Genomic DNA, 15,103 nt, shown 5'->3' with positions numbered 1-15,103 from the left:
GCTGACTCCTTATCATTTTGCAGCCGAAGCCCTTTAGTATCATTTACATACCTAGATTCTGTATTAACACAGCCAAAATCAGATTATTCAATCAGGGCATTAAAATTTACTCAGGGCCCATGAATGCAAAAATGTGATCTAGCATTTAGAAATGGTTGCATGCAGAAACTTGTACTTCCTTCTAAAATGATTGGATAAGTATGAAACATTTGAATCATTGATTCCATATAGACCCAGGCAGAAATAAAATCAGAATTTGCATAAAGTTGAGGTTAGTTAGAATAAAAATCCAAGCAGTTCCTATTGCTTATAGATACTGATGAAATATTAGACATAATCACAGTGCAAGTATAATTTACTGAAAGTTACAGTTAAATATTTCTGGCCTATTCTAAGGAATTACTGAACAATTGAAAACCACTTACTTTTAGAATCTGTTCCATTACTTGACTGAAGTGAAATCTAATGGTGCGGTGAAAATCCCAGAGGTCAAAGGGGACGAAGCCTGGAAGGTTTTCTTCGATGATGCTTCCCAAGAAATAGTCGATGAGTTTGCCATGCGCTATGGAATTGAATCCATTTATCAAGCTATGACGTAAGTGCCATAGAACATTTATATGTTCAAAAATCTCTGTTGAGACCTTAAAAAAAAGTGTTCATACCCCTTCTTCTAATTTAATTGAAATTTTGATTAAAAAGATAATTACATTTTAATGTGCCAGTTTGCTGCTAGCTACTGCCTCTCTTACAGCTTAAAATATTATGGATTTGGTAATTCACTAGACTATCTTCCCAGGCTTTATTTTGTTCTCAAAGTGTGGTCCCTTGACTACCAGCATGAACAGCACCTCGGAACTTAGCAATGCAATTTACCACCCTGCCCCAGTCCTAGTGATTCAGAAACTCTGAGTGTGGGGCCCAATGATCTTTGTTTTAACCAGCCCGACAAGTAATTCTCATACACTCTAAAGCCTGAGAGCTGATGCCTTATTTGATATCCAAGAAAGCTAAAGCCTGATGATTGAAGGGCATTGTCCAAGGTTACAAAGCCTATTAATGTCAGGGACACATCTAGAGCCATTATAAAGTCTTGACCCTAACATTAGACTATATCACTCCTTCCTATATTTTATATCATTGCTGAGAATTCAGTAAAACCAAGATTTATTGAGCACCCATAGAACCCAAAAACTACAGTAAATGTGGTACTATAGAAGTGAGCCATACAGACACACAACCTTACTGAGGAGTTTCAGCAAGGATTTAGAATTGGGTTAATTAGAGGCAAGTATTAACCCAATTCTAAATCCTTACCAAAACCTGGTCTAAGTTTGTAAATGCATTTTGTTCAGATATATACTATATATAATGTGTAAACTATTTATGTACATATATTAGAGGACTGTTCTTTTATATTGATGATCAGATTATATTTTCACATGAGCTGAGTAGATGCTGGCCCAGATAATCAGTCATTTTCAACCACCTTAACAAAGGATGTGCACTGAGCCAGAATCAGTGTTCTTCATCAAAGTTTACTATTCTTAGCATTTCACCTCCAGTCATAATTCTAGAACAGCATATGTACATTTCTTTAAAAGCCTGACAAAGTGTGTGTGTTTTCACTTTACGGAATATCCTAATGTTAAATAATAAAGACTTACAGGTTCTTAGACATACGAAGGAACTTAGAGTTCACCCAACTGAACCTCCCTCCAAATCAGGAAACCCTGTTATTGCATCCCTGGCTGGTGGTCATTATCCCTCTGCTTGCTCACATCTACTAACAGGGAGCTCACTACTTTTGAGGCAAGCTACTTTGTAATTGCGTAGACATAATACAGTCTGTGACTTTGCCATCTGCTCTGTCCCATGCCAGTGGCTATAATAACTCAGCAGAACACCTAGTATAAAATTTGAATGCAATTAAAATGCAACTATTGTAACAGTATAAGTAACAAAGTGTGTTCTGCCAAAAGAAAACTACTGTATGCAGTGGGTTTTAAAAAATTTAAAAAAAAAAAAAACCTTCTGGAAAGAATCCCAATAAAAGAAAGTTACATTTATTATAAAATATCTCTGTGAGCTGATTCAGATTTCTTCAGTTTCATGTTTCTTATATTCTGAGAAGCACAATCATGTTACTACAGGGGGAAAAAAGGTAAATGTATGATAGTTTAAAAGAGGAGGATCATCCCTCCTTCATTTTTATCACTTGTATTTGTCTTACCTTTTAACATATGTAAATCACAATAAATGATATTTTTAGAACCTTATTGGTATTAAGTGACCTGCAGGTGAATAGATTCTATCATATTTTTAAGACTCAGTTTTGACAAAGCCCCTATCACTCTAGGATCTAGTCTAAAGCAGGAGTCAGCAATTTTTTTTTCTATAAGTGGCCAGATAGTAAATATCTTCTGCTTTGTGAGTCCTAAAATCTCTGTCACAACAGCTCAACTCAGCACTCCTAGTACAAAAGCAGCCGTAGATATTAAGTAAACAAATGGGTGTGGCTGTGTCCTGATAAAACTTTATTTTAAAAACAAAAACTTTGGACTGGGTTTGGCCATAGGACCTAGATTGCCAACTGCTGGTCTAAAGAGTGAAAGCAAGGCAGAAAGGCATAAGGAAAAGAATGCCTTGTTTTTGTGTGATAAATTGATAATTGCACTTTGATGATAACACATTGTGGTAGATTATCTCTACTTGTGGTCACACATTTAATTTGATATTGATATTTTTATTTATTAAATTTTTTTTTAGCATTAACTGTGAACCCAGATGGCCTGAACACATGCAAGAAACTTCATGCCAGGCATTAAGGATTAAATTGTCCTCTAATGGTGATCCCTGTCAAGCAAATACATTTTAACTGAGTACCTAATGAGTCTTCCATTTGTTGTAAAAGGCAACCTAAGGTTTCTTACAAAATCTGAGATTCTATTAGACTCCAGTCATTCCTCTATAATACCAAATAATAGAAAAGCATTAGGTCTATGATTTTTACTTTGGTGTGCTTAACAATCTGTACTTTGGCACTGGCCATCTTAACCTAATTCAGTTTGAACCAGAACTGTAGGGATATAGTTTACTTTAATGCCACTAGTCTATTTTAGCTACTTGGGCCATGAGCCTGCTTTCCTAAGGAAAGTGATGCTCAATTAAGCCATTCATTCCTTTAAGAAATATTTACTGAGTGCCTACCGTGTGCCAGGAAGTTCTCTAGGCACTGAAGATACATCAGTGAACAAGAAGGCAAAGTCCAGCATCTCATAGAGCCCACATTTCAGAAGATGTAATTCATTTATTCAGTAGACACTTTCTAAGTATCTAAGTGAGAGGACTTATGCAGGGCAAAGGAGATGCAGCAATAAAAGATGGCTCTTGCACCCAGTGAACTCCTAATCTAGGGGGAATGACAAGAAGAAATGAAATAATAACAAGACAGCATAGTAGAGGCGTGTGTGGGTGCTGTAAGAGCATAGACATGGGCCCAAGCTCAGGCATAGATGAGGAGAGGTGTCAGAGAAAGCAGATGGGCAGCTCAAGGGTCCCATCCTTACTTGCTTTTCAACTTTCATTTCTTTAAACCCTGTGCATTTTATTACTTTCCTGTCCTAACCCACTCCCTCAAAACCTCTGTAAATGAGTGCCAGCAATCCATAGCATCTGTGAAAAGCTGTGATGCTTTTGGCCAAAAGAGAAGTGATCCTTAAATGCATGGTCCCCTCTTTAGGTTGGAAAAGGATGGATAAGACATTTACTTATCCCTGAAATGCATTCTAATCTGAATTCTCAGGAGAAAATGAAATAAATATTGTTTTAGTATATTTCTAACCCAGGAATACAGCAAGCCTTTCCTTTCACCTTGTATTGTTTCTCTGAAAGCCTTTAAAAGGATTTAAGAATCATTGCCTTTCCGGTGCTTCATCTAATCACCCTGCTCTTATTTTCATTAAAAAAAAAAAAAATTAGGATTTTAAAATCTGTTTAATCAAAGACATTTTCATCCCTTGAAAACCACAAGATGGGTGTGATTAGGGACAGTTATCCATGAAAAGGCAGGTGAGTTAGATGATCCACCCCCCCCCCCCATTATGATGCCTACAAAACAATAGCAACTGAGCTGAATCCACATGGGTTATTTGAAGTACACATGAATTCCCAATGTTTTTCCAGTAATACTTTGAGAATTAATGGTTGGTAATGTAGCAGTTGCTACAGCTAAAGAAAAACCACACATGCCAGTAACAATCTCATTCTTGGCAATTTAAGCATCATCTTTTTGGAATTTGTTACTCCAACTTTTCCCATGGAACTGAAATTCCATTTGCTAAATTGATTTGACACTAACCCCCCTTTCTTGCAAAAATGAAGTCAAGTGATTTTAACATTATTAATTAGTTGTTTTTAATCAAGTCTTTGAGGGGGACTTATTAAGCACTTCCAGAAATTACAGGAGAACTTTTTGACCTATTTTATTTGAAGGTGCACCCTTTGAAGGGGTGGTTTGCTGCAGGGATCTACTCTGTTATTTAAATTGCTAATTGTACTTTTAATTCTGTTTCTTCTCTTCCCCTTAGGATAATTTAAGTAGTCTTGGAACTGAAGCCTTAAAAGGAAATGATTTTCAAAGACATGGTTAGAAGCAAGCAGGCGTGCCTTGGCAGTAACCACACATAAAGAAAGGGCACACAAGCTCAGAGGCAGACATTTGACCCAAGCGAAGACCATGTAGAAGCCTGTTAGCTGAAAACTCTCAAAAAGTAAAAGATGCCTCAGGCATTGCATATTCCGAAACTCTTGACCTCTAACTTGGATCTAACAAACATAATTACTTATGAGTTGTTGGGGGGAAAAAAAGAAATGTGAAAGCATAGTGCTAGAGGATTTTAATTTCTATATTTAATATCTCTATATCATTTGTAGTTTTAATAAATATGACTTATAATTTAGTGTATAATAAAGTCAAAATATGTATTATTTACCTAAAAGAAGCAATCAGTGATAATTTAATTGCAGGGTTAAATTGCACAATTTCTGTAACTCTCATAATATATATGTATTGTTATTCATGAACCTCAAAGATCCATGTTTAAAACTTGAACCTACTTGTATTAGCTAGTATCATTAGAAGCTCTGGGAGAGTGACCTGGCTGAGATCTAAGAGAAACCACCATCTGAGAACCACCACCCATTTCTTTTGAGGTGCAACTCAGGGCATTTATGTACGTATGTCCACTCCATGCTTGTGCTCAGTAATACAAAATCCACTAATGCTTAGCTAGAGGATTAATTACTGAGATATGACAGAAATGCAGGTTCAGATTATGAACTGAACATTTCTTTCCTCCATTCGGATTGTATCTTTTCACTTTCATCCCTAGACTGTGCTTTCAATGTTCAAGCCTTTTGTTATTGTTCAAATGAAACAGGTTTTCGTGAAAGAAGTAACAGAATTGAGCACTTACTGCTTCTGATGTCCATATCTGATACTATTATTCAAGGTTCAAAAGAAATGGTCTTCAAGTATAAAGCTGGTGTAATTCAATCTGCCCCCACTACTCATCTGTTGGCTCAATTAAATCCTGGTTTTAGCAAAATGCTTAGAGAACAGAACTGCTTGTGGAAGATATTCCTTTATGACAAAAGCTCACAACCTGGACTCAGGGCAGATGTTACGTTTACTTGTTCGATCAAGGTGCAGTGCAAGGAGGGCCTCTTGCTTTATCCATGAAATAAGTGGGGACAGAGTTGCTGGAGAAAAGGATTCTCCTGTGTTATTGCTTCCCCAGGGTGCTAGAGTCTGCTGGAGATTGCACTTTTGGTGTGTGTACACACAACACTCTCATAGTTGAAAGGGTTTACATACACATCCCTGCGGCAAATCACATTCAAATTAAGCCATTTCACATCGGCAAGTGAGAAATTTTTAAAAGACTGAAATTGCTTTCTATTTCAATTAGAGATCATGGGAGTTTTTGCTCCTTTTCATAGATGCAGCTGAGGAATTATTTAATGGCTGACGTTAGAGGCTAAGCTGCGATGTGAATTAATTAATTCCTGTTTTAAAGAGCTTGATGTGTCTGTCTTGCAGGCACTTCTCATGTCTGTCTTCTAAATACATGTGCCCCGGTGTCCCGGCCATCATGAGCACCTTGCTGGCAAATATAAATGCTTTCTATGCTCACACGACGATTTCAACAAATGTGCAGGTTTCTGCCTCAGATCGATTTGCCGCTACCAACTTTGGTGTAAGTACTGTTCTGTTAAATCTACAATTTCTAGAAGATTATGGGAGTTACATTTTAAAGGGGCTTTGGATTCCAGATATTCTTGGAATTTTATTGCAGAAGGTATATCTTAGGGAATATACCTTAGCATAATTCGTCTAAAGCTAAAAGTTCATTCGAAACATATTCAGTGAAATAATTTTGACAGTCAATAGGCATCTTCCTTAGATTAAATCTCCGTATCTGGAATGACCTTTTCCAATGCGTGAAAGCATACATTTTATGAGCGTATTGGTACTTTATAGGAAATTCTTCATATATGCAAATTTGGGGTTCACCACTGCGCTTTTCCCTGGTAAGTGTGAGCTCGGTTGACCGGTCTACTGGGCTTCATTTGCACTTCCCACTGGTCCCTACTGCTACTTCAGGATAACGGCACAGCTTCTAAGTACAAAATAATAGATGTATGAGTCTAAGAGAACTAGAACTATCTGTGTCTAATTAAGACTGTGCATCTGAAGTACTCGAATGCATCAAAAACACATCAAAAAGTGAAAACGCAGGGATCCTGTGGAATCTCCAGTATTCTCTATTGCCCTGCCACTGGAGCTCATGCTCTATAAGCATAATTAAATGGAAATTGATAAGACTGGAGGTGGAATATAAATGAACAGTAATCCCAGTAAAGTGGTGAAGATCTAAACTAAGAATTAGTGGAGATAGAAGAGCAAAGACAAATTTCAGAGCCTTTCAGGGTATAAAATTAATAGCACTTGGTGTCTTTAGGGATGTGGACAGTGAGGAAAGTGGAAAAAATGCCTGGAAAGATTCCCAAGGTTTTGGCCAGGGCACCTGGGTAGGCCAGGAGCTCCGCTCAATATCCTGTGAGACAGGTATTTTTTCCATGACACCACAATTACATTTCCCACTGAACTTCCAAATTGGTTTACTGAATAGATTTTTGTGATTGATCACATTGTTAGAAATCAAATTTAGGGCAGTACATGTCATAGAGCAGAAACAGATGAAACCCAGCAAATAAAATGGTATAAAGCCAGTAGGGGGAAAAATGTGCTGCTGTGTTTACTCTTTTCTTGTCTTTTTTACCTAAAATAAAATGCATGCAAGGTGGATAAAATGAGTTGGAATGAATCAAAGGAAAAAGTGATTGTTATTTAATGACACATCAGAATACATACTAGTAGAAGAAAACTCTGCCTGGGTTGGGAGTCATGGGGTTGGAGTTTGTACTCAAAATTAGCAAGTCAGTTCAATCATTCAAGCCTCAGGTTTTCAATCTGATCAATGAGAACAAGAATTATTTCTCTAAATGTTTCCCAAATTAAAATGAAGTAAGAGACAGTAAGCCAGTTTGTAAACATTGAAAGTACTCTATAATAGAAGGTATGAGTGTTTGATCTCTCCTGCCTTAACAACTGTAGTATAAACAATACACCATCAGCCACTTTTGTCAGACAGTTTGACTCTTATAAGAGCTGGAACCAAAGCACATTCCCTAACCAGCTGAAGAAAATACTGTCATGAACAATATCAGATCATAGAATAGTTTTGTTCTAAAAACCTCATCTTGGTAACAGCATTTATTGTCCCAGGATTTTACCTGTAACATAGAGCATTCAGTGTTATATAATTGTTTTGCTTTTAATATTCTGCCTGGGTGCATTGCACAGAATAAGCCAATCTTGTGGAACACTGAACCTTTCCACCACTGAGAAAGCTGATGTATTTACATGATTAATATCCACCATCAAAGCTCCCTGGAGGGAAATGAGTCGCATACTTTTTACTTCACGCTGACCCAAAGAAGAGAAACTAAATTGATTTCACTTCTTTTCAGTGTTTTAGTGGCAATATGGTTATAACAAACTTCATTTTGTAAATTAAATGACTTATTATAGAAGAGAGTCAAAAAGAAATCTTTCTCAAACTAAATCTAGACAGTGGTATAGAGAAAATGAAGTGATATGACAAAGGAGAGAATGAATGTGGAAAACTTTTTGAAAGAGGTGGTTTTTTTATGATGCGCCAAGTGATTAGTTCTAGCTTTGTGCTGCCTAAACCTTACATTATTTGATAAGACTCTCTTTAATAAGAAGAATACAAAATTGTCAATGAAAAATTTTATACAAAATTAATATTTATTTCTAATAAAAATAAATCATAGTGAATTAGAAGTTATTATAAGACAAAGTTCACAAGTATTACAAATTCAAGAAAAACAATGTAATATTTTTATTAATTAATTAACTCCCTGACACACGTCTATAATAGTTTTTCTACAGTTTTTGACTGCAGATGCTAGATCACTTCTTCATATGAAAAAAAATCTGAAATATTGTTTTTATTGAAAAAAAGATAATTCACTCTTACCTAGCACAGTTGATCAAACAAAATTGCTACTTTAGAAAAGTTTCTTTTATTTTCATAATTCATTGATAATGCCACATACCTTTTAATGACTCATCATACTTGGGAATACATTTATTATGTCTTTTCATGTGTGATGTCGAAGCAAAAATTGTACCCAACAAAATTAAACAGCCAAGGAAGATTTGGTTTAAGCCTGTTGCTGTGGGGAAGAGAGGACACCCTGAGCTCAATACCACTGAAACAATGGCAGGGACGAGATAAAGTACCTGAGGATATTAGCGGGGAAGGTTGATCAATGGAACCTGTTCAGCATATTGAACTGAGTTTGTAAATGTCTTTCTGTGGTTTGCTAATTGATATCCATCAAAAGTAGTCTCCTACCTTCCCACAGATGCTGGAGATCGGGGTGCTATCTTTTTAATACATATTTCCATTTCAAAGGGATGGCTCTCAAGTGCTTGAGAAAGACTTCAGTGGTTTATAAAACTGGCAAGAGGCATTTGAAACGATTTACATCTCAAAAGGGCAGAGAAGAAACGTGCAATTATAAGTTTTCTAAAGAAAATGCTCTAAAAATAAAAAAGGGAGATCAGGACCTAGAATCAAGAAGAGAAGCCTGTCTAAAGTTTAGTCAAACTGAGGGGAACACTAAGCTCTCTTGGTCAGTGAACAATAACATCTCAGTTCTTGTCAAGTTTGCCTATGAAGTGACTCCTTAAATGCTCTTTGAAGTGATAACATTTATTAATTTATTAATTTATCATTGATAGCATCATTGTAGTGATATTTTATAATGTTATGGTATCTCCATTGATATCCGTATTAATTTGAAATCAGCATTAATTAAATTATAATCAACATTAATAAAATTATCAAAAATTATCAAAATAGCCTCTGAATTACTTGAAATATTTCTGTTCTTATTCAATGATTATTTCTGGTATGACCTAGAAACAAAGTTTTCACAATTTGCTAGTCCAGGTCAGAATAATTTTCATCCTGTTCTTGCAAATGTTACAAAAACCTAAAATCAAGTGAATGTATGGCCAGGGCTCCTCCCAGGAAAGCTGATGCAAGTGAGTGCCCCCAAAACATAGGCATCATTAGTATCAGGTTTAATCTACCTGCTGTTGGAGTGAGATACTGAGAAAGAAAGGGATGGAAGAGAGAAGCCCAGGACAGTGCGAGGTTTTATACCCCTTTCTTATAAGAGCCTTTCCTTCCACAGCTCCCAGGATCTTAGGGAGACTTACTAAGAGTACACTTGTGGGGTAGCAATGGCTTCTCCCTACTCAAAACCTCCACTCTGCCCAGGGCCCAAACTACTTCACCAACTGATTTTCTATAGCTCATGAGTCAACACTGGTTTTCAGATTTTTAAATTGTTAGTGCTATCAGAAGAAAACTATTATTTGTGGCACATAAAAATTATATGAAATTTCACTGTCCATACACAAAATTTTATTGGAAAAAAACCAGCCCCATTTGTTTATATATTGTCCATGGAAGCTACTATGCTACAACACAGAGTTTAATACTGTGGCAAAGGCCATGACACTGAAAATATTTACAATAGGCTCTTGACAGTTTGCTGACCCCTGGCCTAGTTATTCTTATCAACTAGTTAAACCTAAAGTTTTAATACAGATTCTACTTAGTATTCTTGTTATTGATGTTACCCCTACCAAATACCAGGCATATGTAGTCCTTACCCACGGCAAGGAACTGAATCACATGGCAGTTTCTGACATCGTGACATGTCTCTTAGGGGAAACAGTCTTTAATCACCCAGTCTTTTATTCTCCACATCGGGTCATGCAGGCAGTAGGCCTTCTCTGCTCTTGCAAAGGCAATCTCACTCTAGTTAAGTAGAAATATGGAAGCTAAAATTGAACTTCAAGCTGGCCTGCTGTTTAAAGGATCTCTATGTAAATTCAATCAGTAGCACACTTTTAATTTCACATTATCTGATATTGTTTGAGATTTCGTGACAAGCCTGGCAGTTTTCTCCACAGTTTCCTATTTTCCTTGAATGTAAATTTTCTAGCTGGTTACTGAAGACCTAGGTAGGAACCAAATGTATGATCTATCTCAGTCAGGGTTCTGTTCAGCTTCATGAAACAGAAACTCAAACAAACTTGACTAAATAAGATTTTTTCCCCATGTAACCGAAGGACAGAGGTAACAAGGAATCCAGGGCTAGTGCAGCTGCTCAGAATTGTAATTTTTTGAAAGGGCAGGCAGACATGGCTAAGGTGAGGTGTGGGGACTCCTAGCTTCTTGCTCCACAATTCTTACCATTTATTTAGCTTTTTATCTTAGAGCCACAGAATGACTGTTTTACCTTCTAGCATCTGGTCTGAGTTTAAGGTGGGGAAAAAGGAGAAAAACCACAAAGAAAATGGGAAAAAAAGCCTGACAAAAATTTATGTAGCAAACAGTAATACAACAAGCACTCTGTGCTAAGCATTCTTTTAAATCTTTCCAAATAGTAATTTATTGATAATATGCTGAGTCCATTCCCTTTAGTAGGCTGTATACATCTCATGGGCTTAAACCATGCTACATGGCAAAAATGTCTGGGAAAGTGGGCATTTCATAAGGGACACACTGGCCTCATGCAGTTCTATTAGTAAGGAAGAGTGGAAGAGTGGATATCATGCAGACAGCCAAACAGTTGGTCCTAGTGTATATAACAGGGCCAGTGATTTGGGCCAGAGCATGGTTGACTAGGGTCAGAGCAGCTGTCTTGATGATTTGTGCCAATCACAGAGGTCAGATATATGACATGAGCACATTTCAATAAATGATTAACTTTGCTGTGGCCTAAACTGATGACTATAGTAGCTCTTTTATTTTTATTTTTTATTTTGATTGAGAGCCACTGATCCACATGCATGGGGGAGAGGTCAATAAAGGACAGTATAGGTCATGTCCTCCCCTGGGAAGGTATGAAGGTAATGGAAAGAAAAATGTAATACAGTCAACTCAACTGTATTTTTCAGGAGCTTTACTGGAGAGTCTTATCTGCCTAACAAGTGGCAAACTTCTGGAAAGCAAGGCTCATTTCTTAGATTCCTTTATTGCCTCCACAAGGGTTAACGCAGAGGCAATATTCAAACTGTGTTCACTAATGTGTAAACCTGATGAAGGCAGTTTATTCAGAAAATTGAAGTTTCAACTTAGGAACAGTTCATCAACTCAATTAATATTCAGCTCACTTCATCAAGATCAGTGACTTCAAGGGATTAGAGTTATATACCCCATAAATCCACCTTGTACATGAAAATACTAGGAAAAGTTTCCACTTTTGCCAGTAACTTCAAAATGCAATTTAGTATTTATGGAATATTAATGTAGGCAGAGACCTTTCCTATCATTTACTCCTACCCCCATATTTTTTATTAGAAATCTGAGACTCAAATGGTGAAACTATCTACCTACAAAGTTTATGCATCTAATTTATTTAATCCACATAACTTTATCCTTATGTTTATTAACAAAACTTCCTATTTTTATTATCTTCAAATCCCTCTGTGAAGAGGTCAGTACAAAACTGATACATCATTAGAGGGAAGCATCAGGTTTTTTTGCCTGATATTTTATATTTTTTTTAGCACTAAATCATAAACACAAGTTAAAGGCAATAGATCCTTTCAGATTATGAAGTCTGTAAGTGTTACCAAAAGGAAAATGCTTTTTGAAATTGTTTTTGAAAAAGCAGCAGCTGTTCCCACTTCCATAGGTGGGAGAGGTATAAAAAAAGCACTGTAATTTATTTCTAGGGAGGTGGGCTGGTGTGCGGGGGTAGAGAGATGGGTTATATTTTCTCTTCCTTACTCATTGCCGTGAATCAGTACAGTGGCAATTCAGTTGCCTGGACTCTTTCTACAGTACATAATTCCCTGCGTACTTTCTCACTCATCACAGAGAGGCAGTGTGACTTATTGGAAAGGTGTGAGCTTGGTGTCTAGGAGACCTTAGTTTGAGACACTGCTTTGGCACATGCCAGCTCTATGATCTTGGTGAAGTCATTGATATTTTTGAACCTTGTTTTCTATAAAATGGGGACAATAACTGTTAGAGTTGTTGTAAGGACTACATTCAGAGCGACCATTTATTTCCATGCTCCTATTTTGTGTTTTCTTTGTACAGAGGGAAAAATTCATAAAACTACTAGACCAGTTGCACAACTCTTTAAGGATTGACCTGTCAAAGTATAGGGTATGTACAAAATTATTTGCCTATAGGTAAAATATTGTGTTTGGCTCAGATTATTTCTTGTCGTGTTGTTAAAAAAAACTATTCATTATGTAATAGAAAAGCAAAAATCCTGATATGGGATCTCATTTTCTGTCACACCAGAAGAGTTTGCTAAATAAACAAGCATATGTCCCTTGGTCAGGTACCTTGCCCCACATAAGCCTACAATAATACTACGTGTGTGTGTGTGTGTGTGTGTGTCTTAATTTTATAATTCTTTTAATAACCATCATATTGAGTGGCCTTCAGCTAATTTATGAATTAAACATGTAGCCTAGTCCTCACCCTGAAAGCTCACCCCTTGTTACTGAGATATCCTGCTGATATTTTCTCAACTTTTGAGATTCCTAGGGGGCCTCACTGCTTAATGCACTCCTTCTAGATCAGGACAATATGCCTTTCTGAAGCTGTACAGAGCTCATTGTCAACAATTCTGTTCTTCATCTCCAGGTGAAACACACACAAATGCACGCACTTGCACACAAACACACAAATATATGTTTATGCATGTGTGTATGCAAATACACACATAAATTTTAGTTACAAAATATCTTAGTTACAAAAACATTAGTTACAAATTTTATTTACAAAAAAAATCTATAGTATTAATGATTGAATTCTTTATTTAACAGTTTACCCAAAACAACTTTTTATATCTGCACACACATATTTCTCCTGTATTCATTTTTTAGTCCCTTATTGATGGATATCTTAATTGCATATTTCTGGAAATTATAAAACCAAATTTTGTCAGACTCACCTTTTATGTAGGAACTGGGGCCAACACTATGAGAATGAAAAGATATTCAGGGGCAAAAAGGGCCTTGAGTTCACTCATTCACCATCATTTAGACACCCTGACTCTGCTGCAGTTCATGAATAGCCGAAAGGTACCCATGATTTTTCCAGATAGCCATTTAAGAAGCCAATCTGAAAACATCTATATTTTCATCTATATAAACATCTAAAACATCATCAAATCTTACAGAAACTTTTTGTTAAAATCCATAGTACTTCAGGGAGATACTGCAGTACAGTCTTATTTTAAAACTTTATAAAGTTTCTTTGGGATTAAAAGTAAGTGTAGCAAATGTAAAAGTTCCCAAAATATTTTTGAAAAAAATTACCCATCTTGAGAAAATTATAAAAAATATTTTCAAATATATGCTGTCTTCCCCCTTTTAGTAGCAAAACTATATTATAACAGGAAAAATAACCTAATAACATTGCGTTCATGATATTGTTTTGTATATTTTTATTGCATTATGGAAATAAATAGAAGGATATGAAGAATATCTCCAAATTGTTTACTTTCTGTAATGTTTCACAATAATGCTGATAATTTACCCATTTTCTGTTTCCTAATTGACCAGGAAAACTTCCCTGCTAGCAATGCTGAAAGACTGCAAGACCTGAAGTCAACTGTTGATCTGCTAACAAGTATCACCTTTTTTAGGATGAAGGTACCTCATTTTATTTCTGTCACTGACTTAGTGTGATATAACCAATTTATTTCCTGGTAAACTCTGGTTTCACCTTTCTTTCTTTTTAATTGAAATATAATTGATGTACAATATGACAACAGTTTCAGGTGTACAACATAGTGATTTGATATTTATATACATTACACTGTGATCACCATGATAAGTCTAGTTTCCTTCTGCCACCGTACAGTTGCTACAGTATTACTGATTATAGTCTTTATACTCTGCATTACTTCTGTGCGACTTATTTATTTTATAAATGGAAGTTTGTACTCTTAATCCCCTTTACCCATTTCCCCCATTTCCCCACCCTATCCCTCTGGCAACCATCAGCTGGTTCTCTGTTTCTATGAGTCTGCTCATGTTTTGGTTTGGTTGTTCATTTGTTTGTTTTTCAGATTTCACACATAAGTGAAATCATATGGTATCTGTCTTTCTATGTTTTATTTCACTTAGCATAATACCCTCCAGTTCCATCCATGTCTTTTTTATGGCTGAGTAATATTTCACTGTGTGCGTGCCTGTGTGCGTGACATCTTCTTTATTCCTTTATCTGTCCGTGAACACATAAGTTGCTTCAGTTTCTTGGCTATTGTAAACAAGGCTGTAATGAACATAGAGGGGCTTATCAAATTCATGTTTTCTTCCCTTTCAGATAAATACCCAGAAGTGGGATTGCTGGGTCATGTGGTAGTTCTATTTTTCATTTTTTGAGGAACCTCAATACTA

The 15,103-nt window shown here is 36.2% G+C and overlaps 1 protein-coding gene across 1 annotated transcript in view; it reads left to right on the top strand.

The window, feature by feature from the left end:
* The window catches only part of UNC13C (unc-13 homolog C), a 460,865-nt gene that overhangs the window by 244,055 nt on the left and 201,707 nt on the right, over positions 1 to 15,103 (top strand). Inside the window, exons 12-15 of the mRNA XM_087821385.1 lie at positions 432 to 595; positions 6,101 to 6,257; positions 12,783 to 12,851; positions 14,264 to 14,353. Coding sequence (XP_087677511.1) covers positions 432 to 595; positions 6,101 to 6,257; positions 12,783 to 12,851; positions 14,264 to 14,353 — 480 coding nt within the window. The remainder of the gene's footprint in view (positions 1 to 431; positions 596 to 6,100; positions 6,258 to 12,782; positions 12,852 to 14,263; positions 14,354 to 15,103) is intronic.

Source organism: Miniopterus natalensis, chromosome 1 (assembly GCF_054644295.1).
Source record: "Miniopterus natalensis isolate mMinNat1 chromosome 1, mMinNat1.hap1, whole genome shotgun sequence".
Lineage (NCBI taxonomy): Eukaryota > Metazoa > Chordata > Mammalia > Chiroptera > Miniopteridae > Miniopterus > Miniopterus natalensis.
Note: the sequence above shows the minus strand (reverse complement) of the source record. Positions and strands in the feature narration are given on the sequence as shown.